This window comes from Antedon bifida, chromosome 1, assembly GCF_963402885.1.
Source record: "Antedon bifida chromosome 1, ecAntBifi1.1, whole genome shotgun sequence".
In the NCBI taxonomy this organism is placed as follows: Eukaryota; Metazoa; Echinodermata; class Crinoidea; order Comatulida; family Antedonidae; genus Antedon; species Antedon bifida.
The window spans coordinates 10,767,340-10,788,279 of record NC_136226.1 but is presented as its reverse complement, the minus strand read 5'-3'; the positions used below and the strand labels follow the sequence as shown (position 1 = coordinate 10,788,279).

Sequence of the window (20,940 nt, the reverse complement as noted above, 5' to 3'; positions counted from 1 at the left end):
TGGATTGTCAAAATTTACATAGGAAATTTTGACAAATCTTTTCATCGTTGTCGAGTCAAAAATAAAATATAAAAATATCCATACTCGGAAACGTTTCATAAAACAGTAAAAAACAAAAACTCAAGAACACAATTTCAGGGTCAAATTCAACAATAGACTATAGTAAGTAAATCAATAAGCTGGTTTTAATAATAACCCAAAACGTTATTTAAAGTTTTTAGATAATATCACAATAACAAAAACATGTTAGGACGGCATTGACATTGAAAGTATAATGCATCTAAAAATAATGGGTACAATTCCTGTTTAGAACACGTTTTGCCGAGTTGCCCCACGCTCGATTGGGCTAGAATAGATATGAGGTAGAATCGTTCACCCTTCTGTTCAGTTTGGAGGCATTCACACAAACCTTTTATTCAAGCGATTGTTAGTGTATCAGACTTGTTGGCGCTTGGCAATGTTTGCAGTATGATGCTTATTTTATAGTTTTATAGTAGATGGATTTTGATGAGGATATTTGAATCTTCAGACAATGTTAGCGAATGACGTATTTGATTGATAACTGATATATAACAGGGGATACAGCATACAATTGTCATCAAAAGAAGCGGGTGCTTGTCAGTCTGAATTAAGGTTGCATGAATATGCTAGGATATGTTTACATTTAACTGAACTTTAGTTTAATGCAGTTTTAACTTAAATGAAAAAGACTATTTTGTGCAACATGAACATGTTTGACGCCCTCTATAAACACAACATAATCTCCATAAATATTTTCTGAAAGTTTCTCTAAAAGAAAAGTTTTTGAACAAAAGAGGGCGACATTCAAAACATTCAAATCAAAAGTGGCAACATTTCTAGTCGTCGGATAATGGAGAAATTCATTTAGCTAAACTTATCTATGTATGCCTATAAGTAGCCTACATGATGACACAGAGGCAAAATGCGCTCATCTTTTATACTTTATTTTTGTTTAATACGCGCTAGCATTCATTCGATCATGGACCTTATATAAATAAATCTCTATTTATTGGTCAACGGTAAAAAGTTGAACAGTCGAAATTTATCATGAATTTATGTAAATAAGTGATGGAGACCTATACATCTACTGTATAAACATTGTTTTTCTCGTTTGTGGATTGCTACCACGTTTATTCATTCAATAATCACTTCATATTCGCAAGAAAATTGCATCTGGTTTGTGAATACAATTTTGTTGTCATTTTTATGAATACTTCATTTATGAATAGCGTAATTAGTAAGTCTAGTACCTTAACAAGAAGAGGGCAGTGTTCTAAAAACAATTTGACGATTACATTGTTTTCAACTGAGATACGAGTTCAAACACATTAAACTAAAATAGTAAGTAGTAATTATGCTAAACACGTGTATTATAAATATTATGAGCGTACTAGTATTGTTGCGCTTCATAAACTATAATTGAATAGATGTTGATTATTAAAACTGGAGCCAATCGTGTCTATCTGCGCAGTCTAGGAATATATTAATTAATAGGTATTCTCGATCTAAGTAGTATAGTAACATTTGCAAACATAGAAAGGAAAGAATATCATACAGGTAACCTGGCTTGAGTATGGTAAGAATAAGATAGAAATAGTGTGACGCCTACCTATTCAACAATCAAGGAGGAACTGACTGGGCCTATAACAATACATTTTCCAAACCCTCCATGCATTGTAGTGTAGGATGAAGACATTTTAATTTTTAACAGCCTCCAGAAGCTTTTACCTGTGAAAAAAATAATTATTTGATTTATTGATATTGTTTACGATGTAATATCTGTGTATGAAAAGAGAGAAAAGGAGCAGATGTGAAAAAAAAACAAAACTATACATGCCCATTTCAATTTCTTTTTCAATAGTTTGTATTGAGGTGATTAGCTAGGCCTACTTGAACACGGCTGGATCCTTATTGTCTCATTATGTGTCCTTCACAATTATGTGTCCTATAGTTTAATAACAGTGTACACAATTATAATTCCCCTGTTAAACAAGGGCACACAATGTGAAATTGGGTCATGATGTATTCGGTATGATGTTCAGTAAGAACACTGAACATGAATGATAATTGATCAATTATGTACAATTACAATATACATTTATGCGAAGCAACCGAAAAATGTAAGTCACTGAGTATGTTGTTCCTGTTGGAAGTTACAGATAGCTAGTTACACAATCATTAGTTACACAGCTGCGATTGCAATTTATGAACCTGCGGGTCGCTAATGAGTGCACCTGTAATCGTGGCAGTTTGTCATTCTTGTAAACATTAAACTGTTGCGTTATTTTATAATATGCCCACAGGCTATAAAATTAAAGAACAACATAGATACACTCTTAATTGAGATGTGCCGAATTTTGTGTCTCGACACGAACAGCCTCTTCGATTATTACTTCATGTTATAACTAAATTAATTTCAATTTCAATATTAACCTTGACATACATATTATATCTGATATTATGTAGTGTATGCCTTTATATTCATTCGGGTAGGAAAATATTAATAGATTTTAACCATCGGTTATATATTGATTTCATACGTCAAAATATATTAAGTTTAAGTTCACTGTGATAAGGCATATAATTTGTTATGGCTTTTGATGTTGATCTAATAAGCAGACAATTTTTAGCGTCAAAATGACGAATTAAAATCTAGTTATTATTATCATTATTATTTATGTGTGTGTATTGTAAACTATAATTTTGAAAAACAATCTTTCTTCCTTGCAGCCAGCAAAAAAGAAAAACTCACACCAAAAACTTGAATACATTTGGGGAATGTTTGTCTTTAAAAAAAAGAGAAAGATAGGATTTGAACCCTACACAATGTAATCAAGGTAACCAAGCTACAGTGAAGTAAATGATGATTCATAAGCCTAATTGGAAAGTATATTATTATCATTGTCTGGACTTATACAAAGGCAAGAATGAAAGGATATACAAATTGGATTTTATTGCCAAAAAAATGATTTGACAATAATTGACAGGCAGATAGATCAAATCAAGGTACGTAGAATTAGTTTATAATTATTTGTATAATAATTATATTATTTCTAAGACTTGTCAATCCCGCTACACATCAGGGTAGAAATCCCAAGGTGACGGGTTGCCAAGCCTATTGTAAATTAAACGTTTATTCAATCAGTATTTTTAATACACTGGTTCCTGTTCTATTATGGATAAAAAAATCCTAGTTATGTCAGTTTGATTTCACCTTGAGTAATGTATTGGAAATTATCTATATCTATAAGTTGTAAACCACACCCCCCATATTGTATCGAAATCCCTTGTATTCGCTTGGATCGAGATGAAACAAGTAGATAAAGGGTTGAATATAATCTAGACTGGATTACAGAACTGCAGGCAGAGGAAACAAGTTACAATATGAGTTTATTCAGGTGAATCACCACAAGGCTCGTGGCAATTTAAGCCTATCTTATACCGTACACAGGTGAGCTAAGTGTCGGCCAAGGACGTGGCTTTCTGGGTCACATCACAGAGGCCTAGTCCAGTCCCAAGTGATTCACAATAGCCTACAGCTGTCCGTAATCGCGTTATCTGTAAACGAGTACTGCTTTCTTAAATCAATTTAGTATCTTTAAGTATTTCCTATAGCTAAAATCCACTACTAAGGGTTTAGGTGTCATCAACACACAATATATAATTGCATCAATTAGGTGTATGCAACCGGGGAAATAAAGGGTGCTGAATTAGGACGATGGACCATGTAATGAGTATGTGTTCCAATTGAAAAGTTTATTATCGCAAATACCTCCTGGTGGCGCTAAATTCGTGACGTCATCAATGACGCCATGAAGCCTCTGTGAGAGAAGAGAAGGTGTCCGAATAAAACACAATACGATATAAATTTGATATATTTACATACTTTATTTGAGGATAGCTTAAATCAGTAGCAATTATTTACTGTTTTCAAAAAATGTGTTATGTTAAACATGAGTATCTGTACTTTATATTTTTAAAATCACCCCTGAAGTTTTAAATGTACTGTACGCTTGTACAGGCATATGTGGAACTAGAATACAGTTATTTACAATATCAGAATATATACATATTATCATTATTACCAACACATGGCCTCATATTATTTAAAAAATCAGATATACGTGTGACTCACGTGTCACTTTGCAACTAAGTCGCCTGTGTCCCGGAACACGGATTATTTACATTTTAATGAAATAAGTGTCTATCAAAATGTTGAATTATTCATTTAGCGCTAGTGCAGTTTCAATTATGAAATGCATCATTATCAAAGAAGACAAATGCCTATAGAATGAGAAAATGGATTTAACGCCACTCGTCGATGATCGGCGCTACATATTAACACATGACCCTGTTGCATAAAATGCACACGCCATTCATATACAGTTACTATGATTTTTGTTTAAACATTGCATACTTTCAATTCATAGTTGTGCATTCAAACAACGCAGTTTTTATATGATCCTCTTTTACCTTTGACTTCAGAATGATCCACAAACCACAAAAAGTGTAGTTTTTACAAAGTTCTCATAAGATTTATTTTACTCTAACGAAATGTCCAAACTATGTTTTTAAAATTACATAAGTCAATAATATGCAGGAGTAAAAGATGAATTGATATGTTTGAGGACAAAAATCGAAATGTGACGACAAGTTATGATATAAACATTAATATTGCCAGAAAGAAGGATATCAAGCAGCTAACTTGATACTAATCAATACTGGAAAATGTAACACGAATGTATCATTTAAACAATGCCTTCTAACAGTAAACAATTCTTATTAGCCCTATATTAAAAATGTATAGGTAATGCAATACGGTGCTGTCTTATTTTAAATATTGGTACTTATACAAATTTATGAGCTTAGGACCCGTTCAGACTTAGTTATAGTTACCAGAGAAAGTTAGTTTCATGGACACAATAATCACACACTTAGGTGAGTATAACTAAGCATGAACAAGCCTATAATGTGATTAACACTTTAGAATAATTATGCATTAATAATATGGATTATTATAGAAGCGTTTAACATGATACCACCAAATTATGATCTTAACGTAAGAACACGAGTTAGTACGGTATCTGTTGGGCCTCTTAAACCAGCAATGCTGTTAACTTGTTGGGCATATTTCCATCTGATAGTGGAACAAGGGACGGGAATTTCTTTGAATAGATGTGTGCTGGTGGTACATTACCGGTATTCACACTGTAAAACATAAACGATTTATGAACTATAATTGCATATATTATATATATATATTTATCTTACTTTTATATATACATACATACACACAAAGATATAATGCAACTATCCTTGTACAAAATTATATTATTACAATGTCTTTAGCTGGAGTCATCTTTTATAGGTACTGTCGAATGATTATACAGTCCTTGGGCCATAAGTTCTGATGCTAAATCATTTCTAATACCATTTGATTTCTTGATTTTTGCTCGCTTGTTTTGGAACCAAATCTTGATTTGAGACTCGTTTAAATTTAGATCGTCTGCTAAACTACGGCGGCGCTGTTCCGTTAGATAGTGGTTAACGCGAAATTCCTCTTTCAGTCGCTGTAATTGTTCTGCAGTAAATGCTGTTCTAGGCCTCTTTTCTTCTCGCTTGTCTCGTGTCAAACGTCTTGTTCTTGGACCTGATAAGAATGAAAATAAAACTATTAACATAGGCATAATAGAGGCCTTTTTATTTGGCAATATTTAATAAATTATAACATGAGAAAACAATGATGTTAAGTTATTTTCAATAATACCGACCGGTGCCCCAGGTACTCTAATGTGTTTTTTTAATGAAACTGTTGCAAAAGGTTATGGCTAGTATATACATATCGTGGTAAGTACCGTATCTGAATGTATATAATTAGTAAACACATTATTTTGATATAGATATATCTTATTAAGTAAAAAAACAACAATGTATAATACAAGACTGAAAACCCCAATAATAGTATTGGTAAAGATGGAGCTCTGTTGAGAATATTATGAAAGAGAGAAATATTAATTCATTTATAATTTTTTTTCTTAAATGAGTAGTTAAAGAATGTTGAAAACTTCATTACGATCACTATTATCAAGTCACTGATCACACATGTCATTAAATATTGTATATGAAAAAATAGGAGAGACGTTTATAAATTTTATCGGAAATAGAACAAAGGAAAACGGTCTTATCTTTTATTAATCAAATATTCTAAGCCCCCTCGTTCTCTCTTGCCATGGCTGCAGTGCTTACGGACACGGTTCTGTGCCCACATTATTGCTAAGAACTGTAAGCGTTAATTTATCTAGCAAAGGCGTTGAATCGGGACGAAGCGTGAGACTCAACTAAAACCAAAACGAGGTTTTAGTGTGATTGTTAATTGCTTTAATTTCCAGTCCATCTAACATTGCGCCAAAAGTATGAAGATACTTTCAGAGATCATCTATTGTTTAACTTAATGCATGTTGTTAATTAAATGCATTAATTGAAAATGTTCGGAAAATCAGTGGCGCCGAAAATTGGAATACGTTTGTTTATGTGTTGGTGAAACCGGTAACGGTAATAGCATACGGAGCATCACATCAATAACCGTCAGATATTAATAAAATAAACATCACACTAGAAGCATCAAAACATTTAAAAAACATTTTTACTTTTTCTTTACTCATCCTTATCATCTCAAGCACATCACATCTCCTCATAATATCTTATTATTCTCATAATCCAAATTAAAAAGCCTAATTATAATAACTGATATTCAATGAAGCAATATTATTTTTATCAGTAAAATATATATATAGTTTTAATAACGACCTTGAGTAGATTATAAAATGTATGATGAATTTGTCAAAAGTATAAAGACGTTAATTATTAATTTTAATTATCACCTTGCTTGAAGCTTTCTGAAATTGATGAACATGTGTTGAATCAGTCTTAAGCTCTGTCTCTGTATACACTATCAAACTAGTTTGACAAAAAAGTGTGATGTGCACCAATGGTAGTAATATGACATCATCATGTCCATATATGGGCACATATAATTTTTTGTCATATTAAATTTGATAGTGTAGACAGAGCTTTATGAACCATTTTAATTTGATAAATATTATATTGTAACGGCTTAACATTTAAGTTATTTACTCATTAAAATGGTTTGATACAAGTCTTATTTAATATTGATGATGATATTCGGGACCAAACAAAGTATTTTCTTTATATGGGTGTCCCATAAATAGAGGTCGGTCGTAGAGCTAAACATGGGCCTATACTATTTATAGGTCCCTTAATGTAGGTGCCATAAGGGAAGGGTTCTACTAATTTTGTTTATACAGTACTAAACTAATTAATTAATTGTATTATTTCAAAGTTTTATCGTGTCATTAGCAAAGTTTTTATTACTTTAATTCACAATAATGACCGCCAGCCTATATGTTTGTTTTGTATTTCTACTAATCTTACAACAACGTAACCGGCTCAAACATAATTGTATATCTCCATACAAAAATTGAACTTATTACGTATTATTTTAAAATTCTATAACTAGAAACAGAGTTTCAATACATTAACCAAACTGCAATATTGCAAGGGAGGGCCGGGATGAGGGTTGTTGTTCATGCCTACGGATTATGTTAAGTGTCCCTGGGGCGCGAACGGGTTGTCCCTGCAGTAATGTATCGCAAAAGTAATTGGTAACGGATGGCTTGTTAAAAAGCTGACACAAGAAGAGATACATGAAAGGATGAGTTTGAGTAGACTACATGTCAATCATCATGTATATGAATAGATATAGGTAATTTAGCAAGCAGTCCTCTGGATCATGGAGCTTTGTATTATTGCGCTTCATGTGGTTTATTCGGTTAGAATGAGTTCATCACCGTAATGTGAATTACATTCGGAACGATTAGGCCTATAGAAATAGCCTACAAAATTGTTGTATAAAGTATAAGAGCTCCTGTTAAGGGGACACAACTGGACTAAATAGTGTCCTCTTATCAGGGTTTCATCTGAACAGAAGTTGGTTATAGCAGGGAAAAGTGAAATTAGGTGTTAATACATATTTCCTCTCGTTTGTTTCACGGAAATATTTCAACTTAACATATTAAGTGTTCCCTGAATACGAGTGTTCCAAAAGAGGGGCTTAGGCTATTGTATTTATTTTCGTATTGGACTGAAAATAAAAATCATAATATCAATAAGTCATACCATGTACCGTAATATAGATCAGTTGATTTTAAACCGATAATTAGGCCTAAATTTTCAATTTACAGACTGACCAAACTATCTCAACAGACAGACCGACAGTCTCATTCAACAATTAAATAATATTGATTGACCAACATAGCAACTTAACTCGCAATGTACATTATAGTAAACAAGTCATCTACCATTGATGCGTCTGGCACGCGTGCGTCATGCGTGCGCAACGCGAGCCCTTGATATTTCTTTTATGTATGATATATATAAGACATTTAGTTACTCGAGAATGTAACCCCACGAATTTCACTCGCAATACACACGTGCATTATTGTAACTGCGACAAACTAATAATAAGGTTAATACCACTTTAACTAACATTGGCCGCAACACAGTGCTATTTTAACAAGCACTTTGTTATAAAGAGGCACTCGAATGAACCGAAGTGTTGCTAATAGGCTATTTGAATTATCTATACAAGGTATGATTACAACAAAAAACAAATATTTTGAAGTCGTTAGCGTTGAAACTGACAAGCTAACGCGCTCTCTGTTGACACGTTATTAGTATTAAGTTGATTGGCTTCAATTATTTTACCATACTGAATTTATAAACAAAGATGTTGTATTATAATAAATGTATATAAGTACCAATGATTTACAGCTATGTGATGCATCTACTATAGACTTAAGTCTAAATTGTCTATGGCTGTCGACAAATAATTTCCCTTTTCTCTTTTTGTTTACCGGACAGTTTAAAAATGTATCGTACCTTGTTATTGACTTTAATTTTATTTTAAAATCACTACATAAATGAAACGAACAATCGAATAAACTGTAGGTTAGTTGTGGCAACTACTTAATCATGAGGAATTTCCCTTGACAGTAATGATAATTGAACCTACCTTTAGAAAACGTATTAACCCCCCAAACTATGTTGCTAGTTTCGCGTATTATCAATGATAATGTTGCCGCGAGCATGGAAATCTAATCTATCTGCAATTATACATCATTTGACGTTGTGGTGCCAATTTTCCCATACCTGCCGTGTATATAGTATTGATACGAACAAAATTACATAGGAATGACATGATTATTGTAATCGAGTCTATTCGTCATACTGTAAGTGTTAATTAATAATGTATCCATCTTATGATTAATTCATTGCAATGATCGTTTGCTGGTTTATCGAGTGTGTAGTGAGGAGTCAATATTGCCTTAGAGAAAAAGATCTAATTTCGTATCATGAGCTAATTAAAAGGTTTTCATACAGAATTATTATATAATCATACATATATTATTTCTCCGTGATACTGTGACTCTTGTATTGATCAGGTATGAATGTAATGATACAGCTAAATTACGAATACATGTTTAGTCTTTATTTGAATATTATCTGAAAGATTCAACCTAATTTGTATATTATTTGAATAATTTTTCCCAGATTCAACCTAATTTGAATGTTATTTGAATAATTTATTCTAGATTCAATCAAATTTGAATATTATTTGAATAATGTATCCTAGATACAACCTAATTTGAATATTATTTGAATAATTTATTCTCGATTGAACCTAATTTGAATAAAGTATTCTCAACCAAATTTGAATATTATTCGAATACTTATTCTAGATTCAACCTAATTTTAATGTTATTTGAATAAAGTATTCTCAACTAAATTTGAATATTCGAATATTTATTCTAGATTCAACCTAATTTGAATGGTATTTGAATATCCTAGATACAACCTAATTTGTATATTATTTGAATAATGTATTCTTGATTCAACCTAATTTCAATATTATTTGAATAATGTATCCTCAACCTAATTTGAATATTATTCGATTATTTATTCTAGATTCAACCTAATTTTAATGTTATTTGAATAAAGTATTCTCAACTAAATTTGAATATTCGAATATTTATTCTAGATTCAACCTAATTTGAATGGTATTTGAATATCCTAGATACAACCTAATTTATGTTATTTCAATAATTTAAATATTTTGAATAATAATTCAAATCCTAGATTAAATATAAACTATAATACTTTATAATGTATATTCTGGATTCAACGAATGGAGAAATGTAAATGTAAAAGATATTAACAAATCTAAAAGTCATGGGAAATATAGGAATTAGAGAGTAACTCGTCTTGGGAACAATGTATTGCAAGTCTTTGACATAGTAATAATAATCACATCTATACCCGGCATTCAACAGTTAACTTTCACCATTCTCTTGTTGAGAAATTTATATTGTATTGGATAAGGTTTGTTCAAAATGTAGACAGATTATTAACTAGCATACGCGTAAAAAAATACAAAATCGATAACAATATCGTATCGATTGAAATCCTAAATAATAATGTGTATACGCAGGATATATAATATTATTTTAAGTAGTTATTTTCTAAAATAAATTTAGAACTTTAAATGTATATTTCTAGCTATTTTGTCGATTGTTTTGAATTGAATTGTGGCTTAGCTGTACAGCTATAATACCGTGGTTAAAACATGTATCAAAAATAAATAACGATGTTACATTTCTTTATAAAGGTCAGAGAATGAGAGTCAACTTCAATTGTCACCTAAGTTATTGTATTTTATGTTTATATTTTCGTTTATAAAATTGCCATTTATTCTCTCTGAATGACAGATAATCTAATCTATCAAATTGTTAGATATTTTTAATGGTTGAGGTTAAAAGCTGTACTGTACGCGGTGTACCGCAAAATCATACTTTAATGTGTATAAATGGTATTGTCGTACTTTCTAATCTCATTATAAAAGTATTAAACATTATAAGGCAAAAGCTTATACCATTAGTATTGCGCCTATAATCTTATACCAACGAATTTGAATTGATAGTTACCGGTACATTTATGTTCGATCTAATATATAAAGCTCTGTCTACACATCAAACTTTATGTGACAAATGTGATGTGCCCATATGAACATGAGGATGTCATATCACTACCATGTTTGGGCATATCACTACCATATTTGGGCAAATCACACTTTTTTTGTCAAACTAGTTTTATAGTGTAGACAGAGCTTTAGTTAAAAATGTTTGTAGATTTATAAAAATTGCTGATGTGAGATCGGTGATATTAATTATTTATATTGCAATAAAATAATCGCTATTTAGTTAACACCAGCCTATCTGAACAATGCAAGATACTAATCCTACAAACTAAAACAGTTCCCCTTGTTTAAAGAGTCTCAACCTTAAGTTACCTGTTGACTTGACAAGCTGGAATTACCGGATACTAAGTCATTTAATATTGATCAAATTATGAATGATATTTGACCAGGTTAAATTTAACAAAGTGGTTTTATTGAATAACTATTTAGGCCGACAGCTGTCTCGCTTTGTCCCAAGTAATTGCCTACTCAGTGCCGTACCAAGACAGACTAAAGAGTATTAATCTAAGCATAGTAAAATATAAAAAAAACCATTAAATGAAAAAAAAATTAAAAGTTTAAACATTTAAATATATATATATAGGTCTAGATAATTTATCAACGAAGAACCCAAACATTATTGCTTGCTGCATTGATATTAAACAGTTATAATAAACTTAATACAAGCTGTATTTTATCAAATAAGTAATATAGGCCTAATGAGAAGGTGCAACATGTTGTTAGGCATTTTGCTGTCGTTGTATCTCGTTCATCTCTTTTAGATTTATTTCCTAATTATTATATTACATGATAACTTCTATTAAGTGATAACCACGCGACCAAACAATGTGTTTCAATAATAGAGGTGTCTCTTGAACAGGAATTGCCTCTAATTCGTTTCACGGGAAAGTGTTCCTTAATTATGAGAAAACATTTCATCATTCAGTATATTGATTGTTAAATAAAACTTACCGTAACGCCTTAAATAAAAGTCATAATCATTTTTTTTATAGAACACATACGTATGCCATCTATTTATTTCTTGTTAACAGTTCCTATTTCATAATAACAACGCAACTTATTTATAGTACAGTATTGGCTTAACATGTTGATATTTTAATTTTTCTCAAGTATTAGAAAGAATTAAACAACTTTGAGTTTAATGACACCTTATCTTATATCGTTACCCAAAGGGATACATCTTCTTAGTATTTGAGAAAAAATAATAAACGTATTAGTAATAATAGGCTTGGCTATATAAAAATTAGTGAGACATTTTTTAAAGTGATTATAGTAAGCATACATCAGTGGTTTGTTCACTTACTGAGCAAGGCGTTGATAGAAAAGCTAAGCTTTGTATAGACAAGTGACATACTTAATTCAGCATACGTTAAGATTATTGTAAGATTCAGGAAAGAAGGTTGTAGAAATTAGACTGTGATGCTGTAAGATACGTAATTTACAGCTATTTTCAAGCTCTCCGTTTATTTTTACCTTCAGAATTGAGTGAGTGACCAGTGGTGTTATTACTCTTTGATATTAATCATTGTAAAGCTCGTAAAGTTCAAAGTTCATGATACTTAGTTTTAAGGCACACCCACTTAATGCCTATAAGACACAACGTTAATTTAACTAACTTATGATATAGTTGAACTATAACATCATTAAATTTAAGATAAAATTATACTTAAGGTATACCATCGTGATTAAAGGCACTTTTCCTTCCTGTAATTATTATAGAAATGTCCAGTAGTATAAAATATTTAGGAATTCACATGGCATGCGTAATAATATATAATGTATAACTCGGGACACTATAACATCTGAATAAATCTAGTTTGTTTTTTGGTGCTGATAAGACGTGCAGGAAAATGTAATTCCGAAACCAAAATAAAAAGCCTACAATTATGTCAATCATATGGCTTAAGAGCTGTCTTGGATTTATCGCTTAGGGCGATGTGAACTACGGGGCGTTAGGACCAATTTAATAACCAGCCAATATCCAGGCCTAGCATTACAATCATAATCCTTCAAAATAAGAGTATTTGTAAAATTGTATGAATCATAATTGTTAGTGTGTCTATCCCGCAGGGATATTGTGTCCAAATGCAAATTCAATTATTGGCTTACATGCCGATTGCAACGAAATAGGCCTTGTTGAAACAACGATCAAACAAACAATTGACTTTTACTAATGTGTGTTGATGTTTAGTTTCTTATATAAATTACTTTTGTTTGTTTACCAACATTGAAGACGTATCATTCGTGTGGCATAATAACGAGTAGTTTTAAACTTTTCTTAATAAGGGATGTTTGTTTCTTTATTAGTTATTATCAATTAAATTTGTTACAGATAGAAGATTTGCTAATGTATGTGATAACATTAATTGTCATTCAGCAATATCAGAGTACAATCGATGACACATACTTCTTCAAATATTTATGGCCTTATAAGTTTTACTATAGTTTTTATTATTTTCAAGTGACTGATACAACGGACAGTTTAAGAGTCCTACTGTAACTTTTTTCAACCGATTTTTAGTTCTCGTCATTTTATATTTTATTCCTCAGTTACATTTTAACTGTAAATAAGGCAATGATACATATAATACAGTGTTTAAGGACTTGTTCCTTATTTATAGGCACCACTGCCTACTCATTTCATGTTACCGGTACATTATTAGAATTATTAATTAAATAAAAAGTTCCCAAGATGCAGTAATAAATTAAATACGGTTATAATGATTAACAATATGATATCTATTTTAATACATAACAAAATCATTCATGAAATTAATTGATAATGTGGATATTCCTTATCGTTAAACAACACAGAATTTATTCTAATATTCTATTCACTATCAAGTCTCTTCACAACGGCAGTGTTTTTATTTTCTCACGCTGAATATTTTATGATATACAGATACCCTTTTTAAAAAATCCAAACTCATAATTCTTTGATGATATATATTAACGCATTTTAATGATGGGAGTGAATATTTCATTTCCTATCGCCAGGCCCCATACCAATAAGGATATCCTAAAACTTCTCAATGTTGAAAGTTTGAAGTATGTAAATATAATCGATGACGTATAGTTTATGATAGTAAAACAAGTAATATCAGATCATTATTTTGACCTACATTGTGTCAGCTTAAACATGGACGTTAGATTTTTTTTAAACCCCACACTTTAAACATCGTTATGTACAATATCGTGTATCTTTTTATTGTTATTTTAAATGTGTGTTTCTTCAGTCTCCATTTATGAAATGATCTTTGAATAAATTGAAATGAAATCATCTTTAAAAAAATGATACATCACGGATTACTTTAACATTAGCCTAAATAATATAAAGAAAGAGGTGTTAAACGAATAAAAATAATAAAGCAAACAAAATTATATATATTTTTGAAAATCTAAAAGAGACATTAATAAGTAATTTAGTTAAGTAATGATGATGTCATCAACGTGGTCGGTGTGCTGCCGTTTGCTTGGTAAATTGGATAGGATACCATTTTATTAGAAAAATTTCTTAAAGTTCACATAAGAACTATAGTATCAAGTAATTGGTAATCAAATAATATTATTATCAATATTATAATAATAATATCACTTGTATGTGAGTTCAAGAAAATGAACTAACTCAACGTTACCGTCAGCCAGACAAGGAAGAGAAAAAGACGACCGATTTTGTTTGTAATGGTTAAAACAACCAGGTACGAATCGGGCGTACTACTATTATAACCAGGTGATTATCATTACTCATCGGTATTTTATTAAACATTAAAAGGTTATAAAAAAAAGTTAATAATCTCTCTCTCTCTCTTCCTAAAAAAATTATAACTATGAGTTAATCATATAGGCCTACAAAAATAATTAATTACGAATAATGTCAAATAATGAAGCAAAGTTATGAAAAACAGTTAATAATCTCTCTCTCCAAAAAAATGATAATTATGAGTTAATCATTAGGCCTACAACAATCATTAATTACGAATAATGTCAAATAATGAAGATAAGATAATAATGTCAATAGTTGCTTATCACTCCGTTTGAAAGTTTTCTCCTCCGCCGTAAGATTCGCCAGCAGCGCAAACTAACCTATTCGTCCAAAGACTCATCTGATCAAATAGTAGCCAATAAGATATGTTCATTTTCGATAATTATATTTTCAATCAATAGAAACTTATTATATATTTCTCGGGGGAATATTATGATATTCGAATTATCAATTGGAATGAGCTTACTTATCATCGCCAGCAAAATGGAGAGATCTGCATAACCATACGGCTATAAAAATGTTCGTGCTGAAGATAACTCATAAATCAACATACAATTTATTATTCTGATGGGGGATACGAAATACATGCCTTTGAATAATATTAACAGCAGTTTATTATATTTAGCTTATTATTCATGCTGCTTTTTTTTAATAACAAGTCTTTATTTAGCTAATATCGCAATATCTTGTTTTGATAAACTTGTTATGATTATGATATATGGTTATAGATAGTAACATCATCACACTATTTGAACAATTTGACTTGTCAAAAATTAGCAACATTTTATTTCTGGTTGATACCGTAGTCTAAATGTCGTTATTGTTTATGGAATATTGTTTCCCACAACGCGATGTTATTTTGAACATTTTGATTTACTAAAAATAATAGGAATTGTATTTGAAAATATTAGTAAATTTTAATTGTGATTATTACACACAAATTGATGTTTTTAAAATAATTCATTACAGTAATAATAATATTTTTATTATGAAAGTATTTTAACAGTTTTATTAATAAGTTTTAATGTTTTTTTAATCTGATACCTGATATGTTTTTATCCTGTATAGATATGTTTTTCAATAAAATAATAAATAATAATTAAACAAATAAAGAGACAAAATGATTAATGCACAATATGCGCTTTATTTTTTTTTTAAACAAAAAAATTAATAAACCGGCGAAATGTAATGCATTCTCATTTTAGTGTTCTCGCTTCTTTCAGATTTATGTTATTGAATAAAAAAGACAGGAACTTCAGTCAACCGATAGCACTGTAGTAACTTGGTTAGTTAGACAGTATAATATAACCTATTAATTTAAATCAGAGAATACATAATGATTGTCATTTTCTATTTGAGGTTACTTAAAAAATCCTAATTGTTTAAGTCTGTTCAAAATGTTGATATTTCTCCATTTTAGTATACAATGAACAGCTATCATGTATCATTTAAAATTTTCAAAGTAGTTGTTAATTAGGGCCGACTCTCCACATGAACGAATCACTTTCAAATAGTAGTTTAATTTGTAGTTGATTGTCTGTTAAGTGGTGCGATTATCCTAGGCAGACGGCATTCACGCGCTTACGACCATCAAGAAAAAAACCGTACACATAACAACGGTTATTATAGTCTGAAATAATGTACAGTATGTCTCAGAAACCACAGACCTTGGGTATTAGGAAGGCCTATAATAGATGTTGTAATAATTGTTTATTATTTGTTTGATTGTTGTTGATGATATCGGCCGGTTTGGTTAATTCATGAAAGTAGCTTCGTTCAATTAGTGACATGCAGAGAATGATGACAATATTAGGATTGTATTGACTGTATAATAATCTAAATATATGAGCTACGTGATTTAAAAGTAATACAAATATAGTACCGTAATTACAATTTAAAAAAAATATTATATTAAATTATATAAATTTACATTTATATAATTCGTATCTCACATAACTGAATGAATAAACTATATGTACAAGAAGAGGAAAGCATTTTAAAGGGTGTTGTTGGTAATTTGACGTCAATATTGGTCATGTGATTGTCATTCTTTGTCAAGTACAGTAATTGGTTTTATATTGTCAATAAATAAAGTTTGAATTTCAAATGCTAAAATCATTCAACGTAATTCTATCTTGTCGTTTTCTACAAGATCTTTGTCCCGATTCTATAGTCTCAAATGTTGTTTACATAAAACAAGTTTTCAATGACAAAAATACCTTACTATCAATAACCGCTGCGAGGGTCTCCATTTCACTTATCCTATTTGTTAAGTTATTACACCGAATTCCAAATTATATATATACAACAGTTATTGTTTTACCGATATGCCACTTTTGCGTATAAATGGTTAAATATCATTGAAACCTAGTGCCATATGTACTTGGAAGTAGGCCTATACGTTACCAAATTTGACCACAAATCATATTATTCTCATTCTCTTACACAGATTAATCCCAGACTCTATTTTTGAAAACAAACATTAAAATTTTGTATTAAAGGTACCTGCATAAAAACATTAAGATAGCATTTTAAAATAATGGATAAAAAGGAAGGAGAGAAAAGGCAACTACATATCTACTTTCCTTGCGTAACTGAAACAAATTGAATTAAGCAATCGGCCATACTTTAATATAGTAACAACATTATTTAATTGTTGAGAACTATTCGTATCATGTTATTGGTTTATCGAAGTATAAAGCAAACGCAATCTAAATTTTATTAAACATTATATCTCATCGAATGTTTGGACTTCAAAATCTCTTAAATGGTAAAAGTTCTGTTCATCTTTATGGCATATCAACTAATGTTATTATACTTTCATTAATAACAGTATTAATAATTTCCTACAATAGCTCAATTAATTTGTTATCTATATGGGAGGTTACATGACATCATATTAAACACAGTAAGGAAACAATCAATTATTTAAATTTGACACTAATTTACTTTAAATATGTATTGTCCCCAAAACATGGACAATGAAGATTAAGGCCATTTAGCAGTTTTGATAAATAAAAACGAACACTATCTCACTTTAAAAAAGACAAAATAAATGGTTAAATCCAACCAATTTGAATATTTTTTTTGCTTTAAATTATATTTTTTAGGTGAATAATCTGTTTTCAACAGAATTTTTGGTCAAATTGAACAAATACTATATGTGACGTTAAAATGGCATATTCAACAAAAAAACTATATACTTTCATAGAGACAATGTATCTTTCATTTCGTCAAAAAAAAGATTTTACTAACCTTCACTTAGGCCCACATAACCACCCCTTCCCCAATCGCATTTTCAATTTATATACTATAATACATTGTTAAACCCAATATTGTATTGTATATTATATATATACACCTGTCGCGTTTATAAATAGCCACATGAGTATTTGCTATTTATGTTCATAAGATGGATACAATTATCATTATCAGGAATTTAACCTGAATAACTTTAGCAATAAACGCCTACAAAATAGGTAAGGTGTTTGATTCGTGATCTATGAAAATGACTAACATGAAGGTGAAATAAACTATAAAAATATGATATATACATGAGGTAATTGTTTAATATATGAATTAAAAACGGGATCAAATTATTAAGCATTTTAAATTATTACTAAGTTATGAAAGTGGTATTTTGAAAAAAGCCAAATTTTGAATTATTATAATTTAGGCCTAGTATAAAAACAAACTACACATTTAATATAAAAAAAATGATTTGATCGATAAATCAAAGTGACATGGACGTATCTGTGTAAATTAAGTTGTGGTTCTTATTAATTGTTTAACCGTAAAAACATCTGTTTTCAAAACAGGAACGATGGTAATATGGATGCACGTCAGGAGTATTTCGCACGCTGAGCGACCTACGTATATGATCCGTTTTAAAATGTTAGGCTTAGAATAACAACGAACCGTACGTTGTATACACTATGAAAAACTTAAAATAGTAAACAGGGTACTCTGCTTATACTGTGCCGTATGTCGTCCAGTAAAACATAACTCTTTTATAAAACAATAGTATCGGTATTTAGGCCTAATATACCTAATTTCATTAGTACCTCGTTGTTGACAATAAATAATATCGTATTGTATCGTATAGTTTATTTAATAACAGTGGTCGACTTTAATAATAAATAGATTAGAAAAACATATGTAAAAATGAAATCTTGCAATTGTAATTTTGTTCTGATATTAAATCAGTAACCATCAGACCTACACTGTACAACAGGTTAAAAATCATGATTATACAACTAATGTAAATAAATAACCTTACCTGAACTTGGTCGGTCAGAATATCGTGTACAATAAACCCAGGCTGGCCATAAATTTGCCTTAAGTGTTGCGTCTGCATCTCCATCACTTGATTTTGAATCTTTACTTTGTAACGAACTGTTCGTATCATCGTTTTTTAGCTTATTTGGTTCGCGACTATGTACAAGTCGTCCGAATCCAGGACTTAAAATATTCTCAATGAAGAAGTTCGTGTATTTTAGATTAGGATCGAAAGCACGAGGTGCATTTACTTCACTGTTCAATGCTGGTAGCGCTCTCTTCTCATCCATGTTTATGAAAATATCAGAGGCTTGCCCTAAGAACAATTTTTTTGTTGTCGAAATGTCTCCTTTACAAACTTCTTTCTCCGTAATTAACTTCACTAAATTGAGTTGGAACCTTTCAATGCAAGAAAGTGTAATTTGTTTCCACTGAACACGGGTCTGTGTAAGTTATGACTGGAAAATAGTTAACATCCCAAGATAAGAGCCCGCGATAACTTCGTTTCACTGTTGACGCATGCGCACACAGAGCATGTCATGAAAAGCTATTAAATTAGGACTACTACACGAACTGTCGCTTTGAATGACGATATCATAATGTATAATTATGATAAATCAATAACAGATTATGATAAAAACGTTACTGTGTTATCGATATAAGTAAGGGGCGTAGACTTTTAGACGTTTATTTTTTCTACGCATGTGCGTTAACTTTTTGCACGGAATACACAATGAACTTCTGCTACACTTGTTAATTTCATTAAATACGATACAATTTGACAATTTCGTTTTCTCCAACCACTTAGGCTAAATCTAATCAGCAGATAATCCGGGTATATATTTAGCAAGGATTTCCGGGGGGTTTCTTCCAAATAAATAGGGTCCCCGGTGTGAGTTACTTGACCTTACAGTGCAATTCCTAGGCCTAGGCTAATACTTGCCGGACGGTATAGAACTTGTCCTTAGAATAACTATCCAAAATGAGATAATTAAAAAGACTGACTTACGACTAAAGGTAATTAAGGTAATTAATATTGACAAACAGATCATCCCTTATCCGTTAGTAGCTGAAATTGCAAGTTATCTTTGGATTAATGTTGATGAATAATAAAGTCACACACGTGGTAACAAATCACTTGGAATGCAATTGAATTTAAATTATCATCGAACGCTAGGAAATCCTAGTCAATCCAAAGCATTAGAAAAGTAGCCTTGTAAGTTTCTATGTTATTTGCTCATCGATAATGCATGTCCAAAGATGATTACAGTCTGAATCATGTCAGATTTTGAAGTATGTTTAAAAGGAATAACTTTTAAAACAGTTTTTAATTTCTTCTTCCTATTCACCATGATAAAGTAATGAGTTAGGCCTTTGTTAGATATATGATTTATAGGCAATTGATAGTTGAACTGCTTATAAAAATAATACAAATATACATTTTTTAGTCTGAATTTCTCTCTAACAATAGGCACACACATTATGTCGCTATTTAGTCGTAAGTGTGCATGCATTTTTCGCATAAAAGTGACCAAAACTTTTGAATGTTACGTCATAGTTTATACTTCAAACCATGAAGTTTACCATGCTTCAACGAATAATATATCTGGTAATTCAATTAAAAAAAATTTAGCCATTTGTTATAATTCATTTAATTTTATATGGATTGAAAAAAACATTTCGTTTATTTTATTAATAGTAGGATGTAAAAATCAGTCAAGAAAATAGGTACTTGGGGTTAATGACAATACATTTTTATCAGTTT

The 20,940-nt window shown here is 30.5% G+C and overlaps 2 protein-coding genes across 3 annotated transcripts in view; one reads left to right on the top strand and one right to left on the bottom strand.

The window, feature by feature from the left end:
- Window positions 1-20,940, top strand: part of LOC144842077 (sperm microtubule associated protein 1-like) — an 86,235-nt gene that overhangs the window by 20,932 nt on the left and 44,363 nt on the right. The gene's annotated exons all lie outside the window — the stretch shown is intronic.
- On the bottom strand, window positions 3,920-19,674 carry LOC144842122 (segmentation polarity homeobox protein engrailed-like). 2 transcript variants are annotated; one of them, XM_078698511.1, is made up of 3 exons: window positions 19,177-19,674; window positions 5,453-5,671; window positions 3,920-5,229 (listed from the first exon to the last, which is right to left on the bottom strand). In XM_078698511.1, the coding sequence occupies exons 1-3, from the start codon at window positions 19,463-19,465 to the stop codon at window positions 5,225-5,227; spliced, it is 513 nt and encodes a 170-aa protein (XP_078554637.1). In that variant the 5' UTR covers window positions 19,466-19,674; the 3' UTR covers window positions 3,920-5,224. The 2 variants fall into 2 exon arrangements, with proteins under 2 accessions (XP_078554637.1, XP_078554628.1); XM_078698502.1 differs by having other exon boundaries at window positions 3,920-5,671.